At 43.8% G+C, this 20,302-nt stretch overlaps 1 protein-coding gene across 1 annotated transcript in view; it reads right to left on the bottom strand.

Annotated features, from left to right (window-relative positions):
* The window catches only part of FREM2 (FRAS1 related extracellular matrix 2), a 143,135-nt gene extending 123,931 nt beyond the window's left edge, over positions 1-19,204 (bottom strand). Inside the window, exons 1-2 of the mRNA XM_005446531.3 lie at positions 13,954-19,204; positions 8,063-8,152 (exon numbers count right to left, since the gene is read on the bottom strand). Of these exons, the coding sequence (XP_005446588.2) occupies positions 8,063-8,152; positions 13,954-19,111 (5,248 nt within the window). The 5' untranslated portion in view covers positions 19,112-19,204. The remainder of the gene's footprint in view (positions 1-8,062; positions 8,153-13,953) is intronic.
* Between the last annotated feature and the right edge of the window lie 1,098 nt (positions 19,205-20,302).

The raw sequence follows: 20,302 nt of genomic DNA, 5'->3' as shown, positions 1-20,302 counted from the left end.
CATGTCAGTGGCAATCAGTGTTACTCCTGAAAGTTCTCAATTCCTCTACTTAAGCCTAGTGTGTCTCCTTAATCTCTTTAATTCTTGCTTTTTGACCTAATTTTACTGCTCATTGTCATGCTTCTTTCGCTGCTAGTTGGGCCTTACTCTGTATCTTAAGAATATAAAAGTTAAATTGTGGATTGTTTTTAAGTAAAAATCCTGCTGAATACTTAAAGGGCTATCCTGAGCATTATCATCCTTGCCTCTCACCTGATCAGGTCAAATGAAATTACTGGCATTTTTCAGCTTGATGGAGCTGAGCTGGTCAATTTTGTTGCAAACGCGTTGTTCTTTAAAAGTGTGATTATTCTGCCAGTCATCTCAGCTTAAAACTAGGAAAATACCTATCACCAGGTGATGGTGTTGGAGACAGTTCCCTTTTAGCCAACAGTCAGCGTGCTCATTCTACATGGAGACAAGACTATTGGCCCTGACTCAAAGAGAAATGGAATCAAAATCTCCCTGCCCTAAACTCTGATGTAAGCCACCAGCTTAAGTGCTATTCTGGAATGCACTGCTCCTAATTGGCCTGTTCAAGCCATTTTATTCTATGAAACATAGCAAGTATTAGCAGAAAAGGAGAAATATAGAGGGAAAAAGAGAGGAGGAACACACACAAAAAATGAGACAGAATTTGTGGGGCCCATGCTAACAGCACTTAGTTGCAAAGTGGAACATCAGAGTACAGGCTGTGTTCCAATGAGTAATTAAGAATTCGTATACATGGGCAGCAAACAGAAAATGAACACAAAACTGGCCAGAATATAGGTGAGGACACATTATGGTGGGTATGGGTTCAAAGTCTCTGAAATGAAGGAAGGAATTGCAGTCAAGACTTCCATGTTTGGACAAAGTGTCCTAACTTGTGTATAAAAGGCAATTAAACCCACAATTGCCTCCTCTTTCCTAATCCAAAACAGTACCTAAATCCACCCCTTCAATCACGCTGCTTTGCTTGTGTTAAAAAATGACCAATAATCCAGGACGGGGAGCAGAGGAAAGCTTTGCCTTTGGATAAAATCACCATTAGAACCCAAATAATTAAAAACAAACAAAAACTGACTTGCCAAATGAAACTACTTTTTTTTGCTTTTCAAAAAACATTTTGTTTTAGCCCGACAAAGCAGACCTTCTTTCATATATATATATTTGGCGGATAAGGTGATATTCAAATTAGAAACAGAAAATTCCATCATTTCCATCAGTCAGTCTAAAACACCAGTACAAAGAAACCAATATAACTGGTACAGAAGACAATTAAAATCTTTCCACTGAGATTAGTAAGGCTTCTACTAGACTTTCTGTATACCCCATATAATCATCTCTTACTCCTGTGCACTTTAACAGAGATTAATTTTGCTGTGACCTTGCAGCCACATTCACAACAATGCCCTCATGAACTAATTTTTTATTTACAGAAAGGTTTATTTTGAGGTTTGAGGTTTTTTTGTTTGGTTTGGGTTTTTTTTATAAACTGTAGTGTCATACTACTGTTTAAATCCCCTGGTAATACTTAGAGTAAGAAGTGTGACACATGGAAAATTGTTTGGACAACAACCTAGAGTATATCAAAACAGCAGCAACAAGCCTGGCAACAGACCAGAATCCAATACAGTACTTGGCAAATGATGGAAAATGTACCACCAACATCTGATGCCCTCATTTTTAAGATAAAGATAGATGTAGTTGATGTTTCTTGCCAAGACGAGTGAGCCCAAATGCCATATGTGAGGTCAAGCAAGGATGCTGCAAATAATTCCCAATGATACTTTACCAGTCTGCTTCTTTAAGAACTGTCAGATATTGAGTCCAAAATACCTCTTCCTACACTATTACTGTAGCCCACCCAGGAAAATACATCAGTGTTACAGCTTTGAAAAGCAGCACTGACAACTGTTTTAGTTTAATATTTATACTCAGAAGTGTAATATTATTCTCTCAGAAATGAATGAAGCATACCAGAATGGTAAAATTCCTAAAAATATACTTTTTATTTAGTAACATGAAGGATGACAGATGAAATAATTATATTTCAGAAATGTAATGGAAGTTTTCTCTAAGCAGTAGAACAGTACTTCTTTAATTTCTTGCATAAACATATCTGGGAAAACTCTAAAAAGTTTTCCCAGAAATTAAGTTTAAAGGCTAACTTCAGGGAATTGTTTTTGAAAGACTCTTTCTTCAATGGAAATTTAACCAAACGTTAGTACAGGAAAATGCAGTGCTGTGTAAAGGCATTTAAGGATCTGTAATGAAAAGTTTAAATGAGATTTAGCTAATGATGTAAATCACCAGTTTCAGTGAGCCCTGGCTCTGCTATGCTTTGGCTTTAAGTTAGAAAAGCTCGCCAAAGAGCCTGAAAAAAACCAAACCAAACCAAAACAAAACCCAAACCCCCAAAAAAACACAAAAAAAGGAAAAAAGTCTTGTTTCTTTCCTTCCCTAATGATCCTCACATTCCTAAAACAGCCATGATAATCTGTCATTACTTCCTCTGAAAGCATTCTACACTTGAGGCACTGTATTGCAAGACACCATTTAGCAGTCCTAAAGAAGCAGTTTGGAAGACTCCACTTGAGCACTGAGCAAAGAAGGGACTTAGGTAAAACAGATAATGGCTGAACAGAAAAATGAGTTTCCCCCTTACATGTGGTTTGTGGTGGGGTTTTTGAGGGGTTTTTTGTTTGGTTGTTTTTTATAATGCTCCAGGCTCAAAAAGACCAAATGTCAGGGTTATCTCATTTATTTTCCTCAGAACAAGAAAATTTAATGGAACTGACTTTGTAATGCAAAATATTGTTAATATGGCAACAGCCTCTTGCAACAAAAAAATACTGAGTCACATAACGCTAATTTCTTCCATGAGTTCTGCAATCCTGCTTGAGAAGTTTCCGAATCTTCAGAAGACAGAAAGGGGAAGAGGAAGAACAAGCAAGGCAGACTAATGTGATGAGAGCACTAGCCAAGCAACAAGCAGGTCAAGGAAAAGGTGATATTTTAAAAATATCTGGGGACAGATCACTATTTTGAAGATATGAACATTCCTTTACTGACTTTACATGGTCTGAACTTGAGCATTTCAGAGGTATCCACAACACCTAAATAGAATAAAGAATTTTTTTTATGTGAAGCAAAAATACAGACAACAATAGTCCTTTACAGAAAAGCTCTACTCTTTAACTGGCATTCAGCACACTACTGTAGTACTGCTACCCCAGTCCCAAACCCATTGCTGGGCAAGGGAATCTATTTGACTCTGATACTGCCTCTGAAGGTATGGGGTTTGCGCTAGGGTTTGAGTTTAGTGCCAGCTTTGGGGTATGTTTGCTTTACTCTACACAATCAGCAGAACCCGGCCAAAAATTTACCTTAAACCAGTTCAACCAGTTTCACATTATTTGAAACAGCACATTTCAGGAGAAAATACCTTCTACAGATTGGATAGGTAGGCATTTAGATCCATATTCTTACTCAATTACTATGACTTACTGCAGTGACATCAAATAAACTCAGACAAGCAGAGTATAACGTGAAAGTAAACAATGAACTTCAGTTTTAACTGTGTATTTTCAGTGCTAGTTTCTCATGTAAGGAGTAAAAATGCTTCCGACAACTCACAAGGGATGTAGCATGAAATTGTAGCCTGCAGTTTTCTGACAGGCACAAGCGCTCTATGCACTGCAGCTAATTTCTGTGTCAACTTTCATTCTGTACAGATTAGTGCCAATTTGCATAGCTGAAGCACCAACTCTATGCATATATTTGGTAATGCCATACATATATCATACATTCCTTGAGCTATCAGTAATATGAAGTTGCTGCAGACACTGCAACTTCTTATTATGTATATCAGATTTAAGTTACTCTGTAAGTCTGTTTTTCGCTAATTAAAAGGCTCAAGCATTTTCAGCGGGATCTTTTTCTTCAATCTAGCAAGTCTCTCAATAGTGTGCAAATTTACATAACACAAATACATCCAGTTCAACTGTCAGTCTGGATTTCCTTTTTTTCCCTTCCTCACAGGAAAAACCCCACTGTTTTCCCTGCCTTCTAGTACTATTGGTTCCTTTACTAATCATTGAATTAAGAATTTAATAATATAAACATCAAGAATCACCACTGTCACATGCTTACACTTGCCAAGAAGAATTTTTTCTTCACCTTGTTAATGGAATGTGGAGGCCACTTCTGAGGAAAGAGATTCAGCTGACACTACTGTGCAACTATTGTGAAAAACCAAATTCCACACTTTCTTCAAGGTTTTGCTAAAATAGATTCATAACACCTTCCAGTATCAACAGGTCTCCACATGACCATTTCAAGATTAAAATTCAAAATAAAGTAAAGTGTAAATTGTTAATATGAACTATGGTAGTTCTTTCAAAACATCACACGGCTAACTCAGCAGCATCTGATATACTAGTGTCTTCTTGTTCTGACGGAAATGCAAGGGCTCACCCAATTTATAGCAGATCATCTTGAGGCTAAATCCCTAAACATGATGAATAAAACCCTCTTCTATCCTTAAAAATATTAGTGCTGATAAATGACTGAATTGCATTCAATTTATTTCACTTCTTAATCACTCTTAGGAAACATGCCATTTAAAGCCAGAAAAGCACTACAGCCATACATATGTAGATAATTGATACTGACAGTAAGACTCCTTCAAAGCTTAAAACCTCAACCAGTTCTTTCTGGTGAATCCTCTAATTTTGGTTTGAATACAGCAGGCCTATGCTCTCATTTGTGAATTACAGTCCTAAAGGTTCTTTCCTTTTATTCTTAAAAGGCCTTCCTTTCTTTTCATAATTGAGCCCATTTCTGTTCTTCTTAGTTTTAACTGGAAAGTTATCACAAGATAGCAATAATCCATGAGCTATTCTCCATTTGTCTAAACTGCAGTTTTCTCCCTTGGCCAGTTTGTCCCACTACCATATTTCATGCTTTCAGACCCCAGGTCACAATTCCATAAGCAGCACAGCACTCACTCCCACTGTGAGAAACTGAGCAGGCAAGGGGTCCAAAGCTGCCAGAGTGCCGACTTGGCTCTTTTCCCCTCACTTACCCACCTAGTCTGCTGTTGCCCTAACTTATCATAAATGCTAGCCACATGTAAGAAGATAAACAAAATTCCAGATCCACAACAAAATTCACACCAGAGCAGTTTGATGGCTCCTTGTACTTGGCCTCCAGGCAACTGCCTGAAATAACAGACTTGGGCCTTAATAGGACTGTCATCATTTAAGAGGCTGACAAAAGAGTTTCTGCATTTGTTTGCAGAAGTCATGGTATAATGAGTGGGGCAGATCAACCATCAAAAGATGGAGCTAGAGAAAATCATGTTGCTCTGCTCTTATTTGCAGTTTATAGACCATGAACAAATATTCCAAGACACACAGAAAAGTTTTTTACAGGCAACACTAGAGGTATGGGACAAAATCAACTTTCTGATTCATGCTATTTGAAGAGAGCAGTGACTGGTGTTGTAGGTTGCCTTCGCTGGGGCATGAGACGACTGGAAGGTATAAAATATTTGGGTTGCAAGACGCGCCTTATTTTTTTTTTTAAACTTATGTGAAATAACATAAAGCTGAATTATATGAACACATATTCTATCACTGAATCACATTTTGAAATCCCTCCTGATTTCAACTGGATCACTCATGGACTATGGCACAATTCAGCTTAAATGAAGTCACACTTATTTCATTTACAGCATTAGGCACGGTATAGTAGCCATCACAAACTTGTTATTACTGCAGAATTCCTGATACAGAAGACAGAAGTCTGAAATTCTACTGTGGATGTTGGTAGTCTGTGCTGCATCTTTCACTCTGATCTTGTGCGTAGTCCCTTAGTATGGCCTGGCTTAAAATCAAAAACACTAAAACAATAGTCTTGGTACCACTGAAATTCTGCCAAAATATAGCTGAGCTGCAAAACACTGGCTTTGATATTTTGCTGAAGACGGTGGAAATATAGCTAGATTAAATTGCTGGATTTTTCACCCCTGTACAGATTCTAAAGGCACTTCTAATAATTTTGAGTTATTTCAGTCAGACAAATATTAATGTTTTGATCACAACTTTATCTCTTTTAAATGCCGTTTTATGATCCTCAGTCAAGCAGAAAACCAGAAATATTCTGAAATGCAACACAGCTCATTTTTCACTGTGCTAACAAATAAGCCTTAGGAAAGCAAAGACCATCTCACCATCTAGCTAAGTAGTCTGCGAGATAGTTGCAGGTTCCAAAGGCTCTAAAAAAATCAACCACCACCTTGTTATCATAATGATACTTTGTATTATGAAAAATAGCATTCTGTTACAAATTGACAGGCTGTTACAACTCTGCCAAGTAGAAGCAGATGTGGCAGGTAAGCTTTCCAATGAAACAAAAATTCTTGGTATAGAGTAGGAATATATTAAGTGCAATCTACTTTAACTACATATTTGCCACTAGAAAGTGTTCAAGTAGCATGGAGAGAAGTCTCACAAACATCGGGTTAACAAGGAGAATCTCCGTTTTAAGAACTGATGTTAATCAGGTTGCTGAGAGCAAACTTTATTCAGCTTTAATTACTCCCATCACATGAAACTTTGAAACATATCAAGACTGAGTATTTGTTTAACCTACTAGAAGAACAACTTGAAAATCATGAACAATGTCACAATGTGGTGACACCTTTCATAAGAAAATGATGGTATCCCTAATAAAATCTAGCACTCTGTGCTCCGTTATCTTTACTTAGCTTTACATTTCTCTAACCTATATCTCAGGTTTCCTTAAATAAAATATTTAAGGAAAATAAGTGTTACAAACTCTTGTCTCACCCCTTGTTCTCTGATGTAGCAAAGATTTGCAAAGACATTTGCAGAAGTCTCTAGAGGTACTGTCTCTTCTATGCTTGTCCAGCACAATGAACAGGAGAACAAGCTTTAATATACCACTTCCAGAAATGGTAGATGGTGGCAAAACTGTTCAGTCTGTGAAAGACAGGATAAATCCCTGTCCACTGATCTTAATACCATTAATTGGCCATGCCTCTTGTAAAGCAGTAACACAAACTGCATACACATGAGCTAAAAATAAGCTAACTTGAAGCATTTTTCCTAAGAAGTATATTATTAAATCAACTAATACAATTCATTGCCAGTTACTCATAGAGCTGTATCACATATTTAAAAAGGTATTAACGTAACATAATCTAGTCATATCTTACCATACACAGGAATATCTACATTTAGGAATATCCACACTAAGTACAGAATTTGGATTGGGGGGGGGCGGGGGGGGGGAACAAAACAAAAAGCCCATTAATGTTTTTGTTTGCCCTTTAAACTGTTCTTTCTTTGTTCTTTAAAAACAAACAAAAAAAACCCAACTACATTTTTTTTCTTCTCAATCAAGTATATGTCAGTATTCTCAATTTGTTTTTATTCTATTGTTTTGCATCCTCCACAATCCTACAAAATAATATTAGTCAGGACACATCACATCAGTCAACTGACAAAGATCTTTGACAAGCCATTGAGGATTCTGTTATGTTAAGGAGGTAGAATCACAACTTGAACTCTATGCAACATGTATATTATAGACAATGTAACCATATGAATAGCTTATAGCTGGAACCTTTAAAAAGGCAGGCAACCATAACTGCAAATCAAAACTTAGAAAGTTTCTCAAGATAAAAAACTTATGAGAATTTCTATGTAAAGAGCCTGGACATGGAATACAAAGGTAAAACTACAGAAAGCCCAGGTATCTGAGTAGACTTAGACAATTTCCCTTCCTTGCTAGAGTAGGTTGAGTGTTTTTTCATTAGATGTAACTACCGTTTTACCAACACCTCTGTAATCAAGACAAGGAACAGGTCACAACATGGGAAAGTCATAACAAAACTCATATTCAAGAGGTAACTTGGACTTCCCTTTATTAAACTCAATGTTCTTAAACTCCCAGAGTATACTTAAACTCTTTCAAGAACAACAAAAGCACAGATCTTATGAGTACTCACCACCGTCTTCAACCATGAAATGAAAACTGTCACTGGTGGCATTGTCACTCCCTCGTAAAACATAGCATATCTTCATATCATCAATATCAGCTGGAAAGAGTCAGGAAAATTATATGTTATTTTAAATGCTGAAGATAGGAAATTGTTTTTATAGAAAAACTTGACATGTATTAAATAGTTTAGCTTCACCAGAGAGGCACCAAGGCTCTTTAGCAAAGCTCAGGAATTTCAGTACTAACAGCACTGAAGTTTTACAGATACCATTCATTCTCCCTCCCTTTACTTCCCCCTTCCCAGTGCCCTCTTTCTTTTAAGATGTATTTACAGAAAGAACTGAAAGGAAATGTAAAGACATGGATCAATAGTCAGAACTATTTCATATTTTTAGTGGTGCATTTTCTTAAACAGAGGTGTATTGCCACTAAGATATCGATTCTGTCCTTCTTCAGCCTGAGAAGTACTGTAGAGGTCATAGAAAAACTGTGGGTGAAACAGGAGCAAAACACAGGGTATCTTCTATGTTAATTTCTACCCTTCATTCAAGAGGCAAGACAAATTAGTTCACACAACCCCTCCCTCCCACCCCTAGAACTAGATTATTTCTGTCATGTAGTCTACCTCTAGGATAGGATATCTCTATACATTCTGCTATAGAGAGAACTCAGTCTCTTTAGTTTTCCACAAAAATGCTCTCTCGACCAGACCATCCTTCCTTATCAGCATGTTTTCAAAGGACATGGCATATAATCTATATGAACCATCATAAATAGCGCTCAAACACTTAGTGTGATCGGCTCTTTTAAGAACCCAAACAGGTGCAATCAGACAGACAAGACTTCAGCAAGAAAAACTTCAGTGCACAATTCTGAATCATCAATTACAGCAAAGAAAGTATGTAAAAGGTAAAGAAATATTACTATTGTGTTTTTTTGGTTTTCTTGAGTAGTGGTGAGAAATGAAAACCAATTTTTGTCACTTCCTTTGAAAGACTGTTGTTGGTAAAAATCCATGTCTGATACACATTTTAAGAAAAAGTGATAGAAATTAATAGCGTTCAAGTAGAGCTGAAGTACCACCCAAGTTCTCCTCCCATGTTAGCCAGATGCATTAGTAAAAAGAAGCCAAAAGCACTTTTGTTAGAGCTCCTCAAAATCCTCAGTTCCAAAAGTAGCCAGGCATCTTCCAGGGCAAACAAGTTAAGAGCATTATCAGGAAATATATGTCACTGAAGAATCTCTTCCATAAATGTTTGAAAGTTAAAGATCAAAAATTCATGGGGCTGTAAAGAGGACGCAAATGCCTCTTCATGCCAGCGGAGCAAATAAATCTTTCATCCTGCAAACACTTGCACAAATACTCAGCTCTGCCCATGTGGGTAGCCTTATCAAACTCCATGGTTCCAACACACATAAAGATAAGTACTTGAGCCAGTGTTTGCAGGACCAGGGCCACCTCATCAAAAAAAGCCCCTCGTCATCCAAACATCTTAATTTTGTCAAAAGAATTGCAAAGGAATGACCTGTTTTCTGTTCATTAAGAATATGTTCAGAGTCACTTGAGCAATTCTATGCTCTTCTTTCACAGTTGATTACGTTATGCTAGTTATATTAAAATTTGTCTAGTTGTAAGCATAATTCATTACTGTATAACTACAGTGCCTGCTAAATATTCATCTGATATTGGAATTCTCCAACACAATTTTGAAATCCATCCAACATAATTTTCAGTTTAAAAAAAACCCCACAATTATTTCCACTACACTGGGGTTTATAATTTAAAATTCTGTAAAACTGATATGATTATTAAAGGCTACATACATTACTATATATTATTTAAGAAACAAATGCACTTCACAACATAGTTCACTTGCCTCTCTGAAAACACTTGCCTAACAAAGATGATAAAAAGCATTATCAGGAGTGAATGTTGAATAAAATCACTGCTTGCAAGTGATTTGGCTTGTGTATTTGGCAGGAGTAGCCATGTGGATACCTTTGGCCTCAGGAGGCTACATGGAGTGCTGATACATCAACCTAGCTATGTTATTGCCAAGGCAGATCCTTACTCTCCACTACTCCTTCCCTGCCACCTTCCCTCAGCACACCTGCAGAGCTGTGGGATGTGACCTGCCCCTTACAAACCTACTCGTGTGGGACTGGGGCCTCCCAAAGCAGTGCTCTGCAGTCCATCACACTTTGTGACATCAGCTACCTACCTACTTGTTATATACCACTGAAGCTTTTTAAATGTGAAAGACTTTGTAGTTCCCTAACAGACTTTCCCTACTTTTAAACAAATTATCTAATCTTAATGAATATCTGCTATGAACAAATTCCAGCCCTGACTTGCAGAGGTGAGTGCAGTATGATTATGCATGCACACTATTCTTTGTGTATATTTTTGCCCTAGGACAGCACTAGACTAGAAATTACCATGTGGCAAGTGTTTTTCTTTACGTTTTCTCTGCATTTACTATCACCAAATTGTACATACAAAGCACAAAGAAATAATAATGAATTAAAAGTGCTGTTTTCAGGTGTAGTGTGAAGTAACAGGTAGTACTTGAATAAACTTAGAAACTGCTTAATGCATTTTAAGAATATTTTATTTTGCTACTGTCACTTGCCTGTCTCTTATTCAGATTATTTTAACAATTAAATAGAAAAGAATAAAAAGCACCAACTATTTGCAGAATCCAGGGACCTTTTATCAAGAAGTTAATTCTTCCATACTCTAATAACCCCTTTGAGCAATCCAAATCAACTCTATGAGCCTCACAAGCAAAAGATTACCTACTTGTGGCAGAAATATTTGAAGTATATTAATTGGAAAGATCTGCACTGGTTGTTCCTGAACAAAATACACAACAAATCTCCTGGACATACTATATTGTGCACAACCACACTTTGACTGGAGGCTTTTAGCTCATCTGGCAAGCTAGGCTAATTTCCTTTCTAGCACCAGGCAGATACTGAAAATTAATCTCAAGCATGAGGCAGAAAGCTGTTTGCTAAACAATCACTCTGCCCTCTCAGTTACAGGCAATCTGAAAAAACAAACCGCTTAAGCTGCTTGCACACAATGAATCTTGTTTCATCAATGTTATCTTGCTCAAAGTGGTCAGGCTGCCTGTTCATACAACCACATACCCAAATCCAAGGAACTGGAGTGTGAGGTGGTAGAGTATTAGGATGGACCTCACAAACTATTGAGCAGCTTTCAAAATTGATCTGCATGTGACCCTGAACAGCCTCATTTACATGACTTCAAAGCTGGCCCAGTTTTCAGTAAAGCTTGGACAAATGACCTCCAGAGGTCCCTTCCAACATAAATTGGAGGACTGTAATGATGTTTTACAAGCCCTATCATGACCCGCACGTTAACGAAACTGGAACTATTCAGCATTTTGTAAGAAGTTGCCCTGCATGGCAGCATAGAACCCTTAAAAAGGGAGGACATAAAAACATAAAAATAAAGTGTATAACAGCAGGTCCAACAATCAATACAGGAGCATCCAAAAGTCAACACTACTACTCATGGCTGGTTGCAAAATCTGCACTTATATTAGGAACATTAAGAATATGACAAAACTGGTCTTGTTTACTCCTATCATGAACAATAATAGGTAATTATTTGTTTCAGCATAGCAGAAGCATGAAATATGCATAAATTCACTACTCTGGATTTGACAGTGCTTTGCACATTAATGGTAGTGGGCCACAAGGTGAGGGACAATAGTGAACTACGCCCAGAGAGCTTTAAGTATGCAGCTTAGTCTACATATGACCTCTGTGTCTCACATTACTTCTCAAAACTGTAGCCTTCTAGGTTCAGCCAAGTATTTCAGTCTCCCTGCCACTCACAACCTCTCCCATACCCAAAGCAGCTGCAGACAAGACAGCATCTGAGGAAAAAGGGAAAGGAAAAGACAGTGCAGGGAAAGATCCCTGACTTTCACTCCCAAGTTGCTCTACGACTTCCAGCAAGTTCTCTTTTCCTGTCCTCGGCAGATGTATTATCCCTGCATGAGCCTGATGCTTTCTGCCTTTCACACAGCCTTTCCAGACACCTCTTCTCCTTCAAGTGCTTGGCCCTGCATTCCTAAGACATTTTTATGTGTTTGCTTCATAAAATACAAAACATTATAAAAAGCATTCAGGAAGTTGAGAAAAGAGATACCACAGAAATAACACACAGATACTCAGGAGGTATTCACTCATAGAGGCCAAAGGACAAAATTATTGAAAAAATCTGTATTTCTTAAAAACACTCATAACAGAAATTACGAGTGCTTATGCCAGTACTGTCAGGGAACCTGTGAAGTTATATCACTTTGTGGGAATCTTCACTAGCTTTAAAAACAATTTTTCCCTAAGGGTTGCAGGCTTTTCACCCAGCTCGGGCAGTCCTGGGATATTAAGAAAGCCTGCATGCAGATCAGTGAGCATGCCACATGGTCAGACTGCCAATTGAAAGCCAAGTAGCAACTTCAGTTTGGTCATCTGGCTAAAAATGTATGCCTGGCCACATGGCACAAAAAAGAACGGAATATGTACCTATCCTGAGTGCCCTGCCTCCGTGAAAAAAACGGGATATCACTGTGCTATGCATCAGTCTGCTTTCAAGAAACACTCACTCAATAATTCTATGTTCTCCAATGTTAAGAGAAACCCACTAAAGAAGTGATAATCTCTTTATTTGCTTACTCCCATTCTCATCTGTTTCTCACTTATTCTGACAATATTCTTGATACTACTCACAGTTCACTACTGAAGCCTTACATTTAAGGAGCTGTGGTGGTTCCCAAAGCTTAGACATGGTTTAGTCCCTCCTCCACCTCTTTTTTGCACTGACGCTGCAAACCTCAGGGCAACCCAGCCATTCAAAAGCTCATCAGGCCTGTTTGCAACATTTAGTATATCTGACAAGAACATCACTACAGCCGAGACTGTAACACGGGACACATGCCAGTATGGGCTCTGTGAAATGAAATACAGCCAACTACAAGCATTCACCTCTAGCCTTACCACCTACACAGCCCAGCCTGCCTGAGCCCCTTTAACTTTGAGTCTCTATGCTGTTGTGCTGTCTCCAAGTCCACAGCTGCAGAAGGCTCCAAGAAACTTCATTTCATTGTTAATTAACAAGCTATTAACTCACTGCAAAGTAACATAAAAAATTCCCTGGAGAACAGCTAATGCTTCCTGTTTTAGGTTACCTCATAGCCCTGTGTTGAGGCTTTATTTCAGAACATACAGCACGTGTGGTTTTCATTCTACTTATACCACCTAGCATTTTAGTTCCATGTAAAAAGTAAGTACCACTGACATAATTGTAAAACATTTACATTACATTTTAATTTACCACAAACGTTTTGTGGTTAAGATTTGTGTAATTAAGGCAACAAATGCACTCATATTATTTCCTCATGTTTGGGAAATGATTTTGCTTTTACAGTTAAGTGTGCTCAGACTGTATAGCAACTGATACCATGGTATGACCATTAGTTAAGAATAGCTTGGCCACTCCTGTAGCATTTTCTAAATAAAACTGTTTAAAGAAGGCACTCAGCCTCTAAAGATCTGGAACCATGTGCAGCCCAATGCTGTTATACAAACTTCTATCACTGACAGGAAGTCCAAATCACAGTTATTTGGACTGTAAGCTCTGCAAAGCGAAGATGCTCCTTCATTCAGTGTTTATCCAGTAGACCCCCTTTCCTATTTAAAGCTGTCATAGACACAATAAATAATAAACAGAAATAAAAAGTAATAAAGCCATTATAAATAAGCTCACTGTTGGAAAGTTTCTCCCATCAATTATTATAGAGTTTAGCATGAAAAAGCATGTTTCCAGGGATCTAAAGAAAGCATTGCATTGTATTGTAATACCTTGGGTGAACTGGCTGATGCTATGGTTGCCTTTCCCCAGGTGGATCAGGAAGCCATGGCGTGGAGCCTCTGTAATTCTGATCTTAAGGGTAACGTGTAAACTGTCCCTGTCTTCCACTCTGAGCACCTTGTTGGTAATCTGAAACCCAATGTGACCTGTGGCCAGAAGACGGAGAGTCTGAGCACCCTTATTTATTACAATTTGAGGTACACTGTTGTCCACAGCCATTACTCGAATCTTCATAGTCTGAGGTTTCCTTGTTTCAAACACAGTGTTGGGGAAGACATAGAAATCAGTATGAGTGCCATCTGTAACAGTGAAAGAGAAGCTATCCTCAATTGATTCTGTCCCATCATGTTTGTAGCTGATTAGATTTTCATTTAGATCTTGTTTAGTGAAGGTGGTGACTGGTTTGGAGTTATTAAACATGATCTGACCATGAACTGGTATTTGTGTGATGATAAATTTTAGCAAAGCATCGGGTGTATCTCTGTCTTCTGCAGTCAGTTCAAAAGGGGTTATCAGTTTGTATTCATTTTCAGTCACCACCAGGTTATGGATTGTGACAACAGGTTTCTTATTGTCCACATCACTGATAGAAATTCTGAAAGTACGAAATACAGGGTTATAGCCATCAGTCACCTCAAACTCAAAGCTGTCCATTTTCACCTCATCTTCTGAAGTGTGAATGTAATAGACTTTATTGCCTGCTAATAGGAGTTGAGTAAAAGTGGAGATGGGTACCCCAGGCTCATCTGTACATTCAAGATGACCACGAACAGGTGCTCTGGTAATAGTGAAAACTAAGTTCTCATCTGGACTATTAAGGTCACTGGTGCTAAGCAAATCAGTAGTAAGGGTTACCTTCCCTCCTTCCTTCAAAGAAACTCCTTTGCTGATTACATCTGGAAAGACAATATCAATGCTACCTATTGTCACATAAAAGTAGCGGTCAATGAGAGGATTTATTCCATCTGTCACATCAAACTTGATGAGATCACGAATTCCTTCTCGGCCAAAATGCATATATTGAATTAAGTTTCTATCCACTTCCTCTTGGGTGAAGTTCATCCCCAGGGTGATATTCTCTACTCCACCTGAGGGCTTTATTCTCTGTAAGAGGCCTTGTCCTGGCCCATATCTTATAATATACGTCAAGGTTTTGTCTTCAGAATCCAGGTCAGTAGCCTTCAATATTCTGTTATGAATAGTTTTAGTTTCCCCTATTTCAATCTCCAAACCATCATTGATGGCCATTCTGGGTGTCTCATCATCTACAGGAATAACCATGATGAGTACTGTTTTCCTGACAGTATGTTTACCATCTGTGAGTTTCACCTCAAAACTGTCCTCCTTTGTCTCAGAGTCATCGTGCTCATAGAGTATGTTGGAGCTCTCTGTTACCTGATCCAAGGTGAAACTTTCCACTAGGACAGTTCCATTGACCAGCTGGTTCACAATGTGGCCATGCCTGGGAAGCCTGGTGATTGTGAACATTAACTCATCAGCAGGCATGTCTGCATCAACTGCATTAAGGATAGGGGTATCAATAACCAGGCTCATGCCTTCCATCACAACAAATTCTCGCACAAAAATTTCAGGCTCTTCATCGTTGATCGGCATAATGACAATGGGGAAAAAGTGCCTTTGGGAAAAGTTAATGCCATCAGAACAGCGGAAAGCAAACCTGTCTTCAACAGGCTCTACACCCTTATGTATACTTTGGACATAAAAAATATGCCTTTGACGGAGGTCTTTTAAAGTAAAAGCACTTATAGCCACACCTGCTCTGGATCTTTCAGATCCTGGGGCTGGAGAGATGTTCTCTACATACCCAGATGTGGGCTGAGCAACAATGGTGCAGAGTACATCATCACGTGGAGTATCCACATCTTCAGCCCTGAGGTGAGCAGGAGTAATGACCTGTTTGTCACCTTCCATTACCCTGAACTGCTCCCCTAGAAAAATCTCTGGGGCTTGACTGTCAACAGGAAGAATGGTCACCAAGACTGAAACTCCTTGAACAACATTGCCCCTGATGCTCCACTCCTCAGATAGGTCAGACAAGGTAAGGTTGAAGGTATCTTCTTTGGGCAGAAGGCCTATTTCACCACCAGTGTGAGCATATACTACAGCACCATCCAGCAGATCTCTCTGGGAAAATTTCTCTGCAGGCACCCCTTGGACCAGGATGTTCCCATGCTGAGGAGGATCCTCTACAATGAAGGTCAACATTAAGTCATCTGTATCCTCATCTGTACCCTGAATGACATTCGCGGTGATTTCAGCCACACCATTCTCCAGCACATCCAGGTAGGAACCAAGGGTGCCTGGGGGCAACCGTAGTGTAGGAACCTCATCATCAACTGGGTGCACATTCATTTTCAGTGTGATTGGCACAAAATGAACACCATCAGTCACATCAAGCTTGCAGGTATCACTGTTGGTCTCAGCTCCACTGTGCACATACACCACCCTCCCTTGTCTGATATCCTCCAGGCCAAAGACACCTCCTGGAATCAAACTGTACCCAGAAAGCTGCAACTGGCCATACCGAGGAGCCTGGGTCAGGATAAATCTGAGATGGGCAAGTTCAGTGTCCGTGTCAGTGGCATCCAGCTCAGTTGGACTAAGAACATGGCTGCCTCCCTCAGGCAAAGTGAAGCCAGTGTTAGTGATTTCAGGAGGCTGGTTATCCACAGGTTGCAGGTAGATGGTGAAAGTCCCTTCAGCTGCATTGCCAGCTGCATCTTGCACTTGATACTGAAACTGAATCAAATGAGGAGCCACCCCCAGTTCTTCCTGCGGAGGACGGTACGAGATCTTGTGATGATTGATCTGGGCTTGGGTGAAGTGGGTAACTTCCACAGAGTGATCCTCAGTCAGCACAAGGGATCCCAGGCGGGCACCATATACATCTGGAGGGTGGTTAGTGTCAGTGTCAGTGGGGGGCTGGGTTATCGTGTAGCGAAGTTCACGGTCCCCTGAATCCTGATCTGTGTAACATAAGTGCTTCCTCCGCAGTGGGGTCACCTGCTGCTCTGCAACTATTAAGTGCAGGCTGCTGCCACTGTGCAGCTCTGGGGCTAACCTGTCTATGGGATGTACTCGAATTACAAAAGTCTGTGGCCCAGAGCGGTTGGGTGGGTCATTGTCATCCTGGACTCTAAAGATGAATTGGTCTAACACAACCCCAGGGCCAGGGCTGTGAGGCCCAAAGTGGTGGTAAAAGAGACGCCCCTCCACAATGTCCTGCTGCAGCCACTCTCTTACTGGCTTTTCATAGATTAGGGAGCTCCCTGCTAAACCTTGCACCCTCCTCCAAGAAAAGGCCTCATCTTCCTCCTCCTCCTCCCAGCCAGGAGGTGGCTGTGCTTGACGGAGGAGGAGCTGCCCAGCAGTGGGGCCAGACTCCACTGTGAAGAGCAGGATGGCATCCTGCGAGTCAATGTCAGTGGCGCTAAGAGCACGGGTGGTGATGGGCACTGTTTCACCCTCAGCCATGGCCAGCCCTGTGTTAGCATTGAGTAGGGGTGGCTGGTCATCGGTGGGCACCAGGGTAATGGGGAAAAGGAACTCAACACGGTGGCGAGAGCCACCATCTTCCAGCCGCAGCACCAGGTTGTCACTGAGTGGAGACTCGCTGCCGTCATGCTGGTAAATGACCAGGCCTGCTGCCAGCTCAGCCACTGTGAAGTGTTTACGAGGGGCAGCAGGCACAGGGGTGTCCTGCAGGAGAGTGAGGTGGCCGTGTCTCAGCCCTGCCACCACACTCACCCGCACCTGTTCAAGGTCATCCTCGTCACTGATCACCAGGTTGGGGCTGGGACCCGGGCCTGAGAGAGGCCGTGACTGCCCCTCGTAGAGCACAAGGCCCGTGTTGCGGGTCACCACAGGTGCCAGGGTGTTCATGGGCTTCACCACAATCACAAAGGCGAAAGGCTCTGAGGCAGCACCCTCCGGATCCAGTACCTCCAGCTCGAGCTCAAAGAGCCGCTCCCGATCTGAGTCTTCCGTGGGTGGCTGGTAGGCGATGCGCAGCTCCCTCACGTCCCGCTGGCTGAAGGAGGAGACAGGCAAGCTCCGGTCGTCTGTGCTGACCATGTGGCCCTGACCGGGGCCAAAGGGAGAGGTGATGTTGAAGAGCAGCAGGTCCGGCGGTGACTCGGCATCCTCAGCTGACAGCATGTCGGGCGTGAGGGCGGTGAGGACAAACTGGTCCACCTCCATCATCAGCATGGCAAGGAAGCTGGGTTTGGGGGCCACGTTCTCAGTCCCGGCCCGGATACGCACCAGCACCTGGAAGTACTCGCGCTTCAGCAGCGCCCCGCCGCCCGCCGCCTCCCGCAGCTCCGCCACCAGCGGCACCAGGTCGCGGTTGGGGGAGCCGCCGGCCGCCGTGTGCCGGTAGCGCAGCCCCAGGCGCAGGAACTCCTCGCAGTCCCACATGGAGGTGGGCACCGGGCCGCCCCCCGCCGCCTCCCCACCCGCGGCCGGCGGCGTCGCCGCGGCCGCCGCGGCTGGGTAGTTGAGGATCTCTCCGTAGCGGGGCAGCCCGGCCAGCGGCGGCAGCAGCCCCACCCGGCAGCGCTGCCGGCCCGGCTCGAAGGCGAACTCCAGGCTGCGGGCGTCCAGCGGGTTGCTGGTGCCCCGCAGGCGCTCCACGGTGAGGGGCAGGTTGCGGGTGACGATCTCCAGCTGGGTGAAGAGCACCTCCACCTCCAGCACCAGGGGCAGCACCAGGGCGCGGCTCGGCGAGTCGTAGCGCAGCTGCAGGCGGACGCGGTCCCGCGCGGGGCTGCGGCCGCCCAGGTGGGCGTACTGCACCTCGCGGGCCCCGAAGTCGCAGGGGAAGCGCCGGGGGCTCAGGCGGCCCGGCCGCTGCCACAGCGGGTCCTCGTCCAGCACGGTGAGGTGGCACCGGTCACCTGGCTGCACCTGCAGCACCAGGTCCCGCGCGGGGTCCAGCCAGGCGGAGCGGCCCAGGGGCACCCGTAGCCCGCGGTTGGCCACCACCACGGCGGCCGCCTCCGGCGCCCACGGCGAGGAGACCGCGCCGCTGCCTGCCGGCGGCTCCGGCGCCCCCAGCCAGAGGCAGCCGGCCAGCAGCAGCCAGCCGGCCGGCAGCCGCCGCGGCGCGGCGGGGAGAGCCTGCATCGTCCTTGCCGGCGGAGCGAAGCGCCGGGAGCCCCCGGCAGCGGCGTGCGCGCTCCGCAGGGGCCGAGTGGCGGCCGCGCTCCCGCCGCCGACACCGCCCTCCCCGACCCGCTCGCCTCACGCACACGCTGCGGTCTGAGAAGAGCGCGCCCCGCTCCGGAGGGGAGCCCCGCGAGCCGCGAAGTCCTGCCCGGTACCTCCGAGCGGCCAATAGGCACCCGCGGGGGGAGAGGCCGGCTGGCGCGATTGGACAGAGCGGGATGCCAATCACGCAAGGTAGTGGGGGACAGCCTCCCCCTCCCTCCGCCGACCCCTCAACAGGTTGTTGAGGAGAAGGCGCCGGGAGAGCGCCGGGCGCGGCGCTGGCTGCGCGGGGACGGGGCGGGAGGGGGAGGCGGGCGCCGCCGCTCGCCTTGCCGGCAGCCCCCGCGGGAGAGGCGCCGCGGATCGCCCAGAGCCCCCGTGTCGCGGAGAGGGCGGTGCAGCTTGCGCAGGGCGGCGGGAACGCACCTCCGCCAGCCCCGGGGGGCAGCGGGAGGGCACCGCCCCTCCCCGCCACCCCCGCACGGAGCCTCCCCGCTCTCGCCTCCAGTCCCCGGCTCCTGGGGCAGTTAGAGCGGGGCTGTCCCCCCGCGGCCGCCGGGGAGGGCTCGGGGCTTCCCTTCCCCTCAGGGTATGGGGCGGCAGGCGGGCGCGGGCCGGCAGCGATGGCGGTGGCCCGGTTCCCGCGGGCAACAGGAGGGGGGTTGCCCCAGAGCCGAGCCGGGTTAACGGGGGCCGGGGGGGGACAAAGGTGCCCGAGGGACGGCGCGGCGGGTGACGCGAGGGGCAGCGCCCCGGGGCCGCGGCTGGGGGCGGTGGCGCGGGGACCTGCTGCCGCCACCGCCCTGCTGCGCGCCAGAAAGAAGGCGGATAAATATCTCCGGGGCAAAATACATTAGCTGATATCCAGTTTCATTCCTCGGAGGTGACTAGTCGCAGCACTGGTGAATAAAAGCTTCACAGTATTCCTGCCATCTTGTGTCTGCAGTTAAAGGCATATTAGTAAGAGCCTGAGCTTGCAGGAGTTGCTTGCCTTTGAAAATCCCTAATGGCAGGCTCTCAGGTTTTATTCATCTTGTCTCACAGCTGCTAAAATTCTTTCTTGTTAATGAAATGTGAACCAGAGTCTGTTTAAAAGAAAAAAAAAAA

Source organism: Falco cherrug, chromosome 2, assembly GCF_023634085.1.
Source record: "Falco cherrug isolate bFalChe1 chromosome 2, bFalChe1.pri, whole genome shotgun sequence".
NCBI classification, from domain to species: Eukaryota; Metazoa; Chordata; class Aves; order Falconiformes; family Falconidae; genus Falco; species Falco cherrug.
The sequence above is the reverse complement of the archived record's forward strand: the minus strand, read 5'-3'. Positions and strand labels throughout refer to the sequence as shown.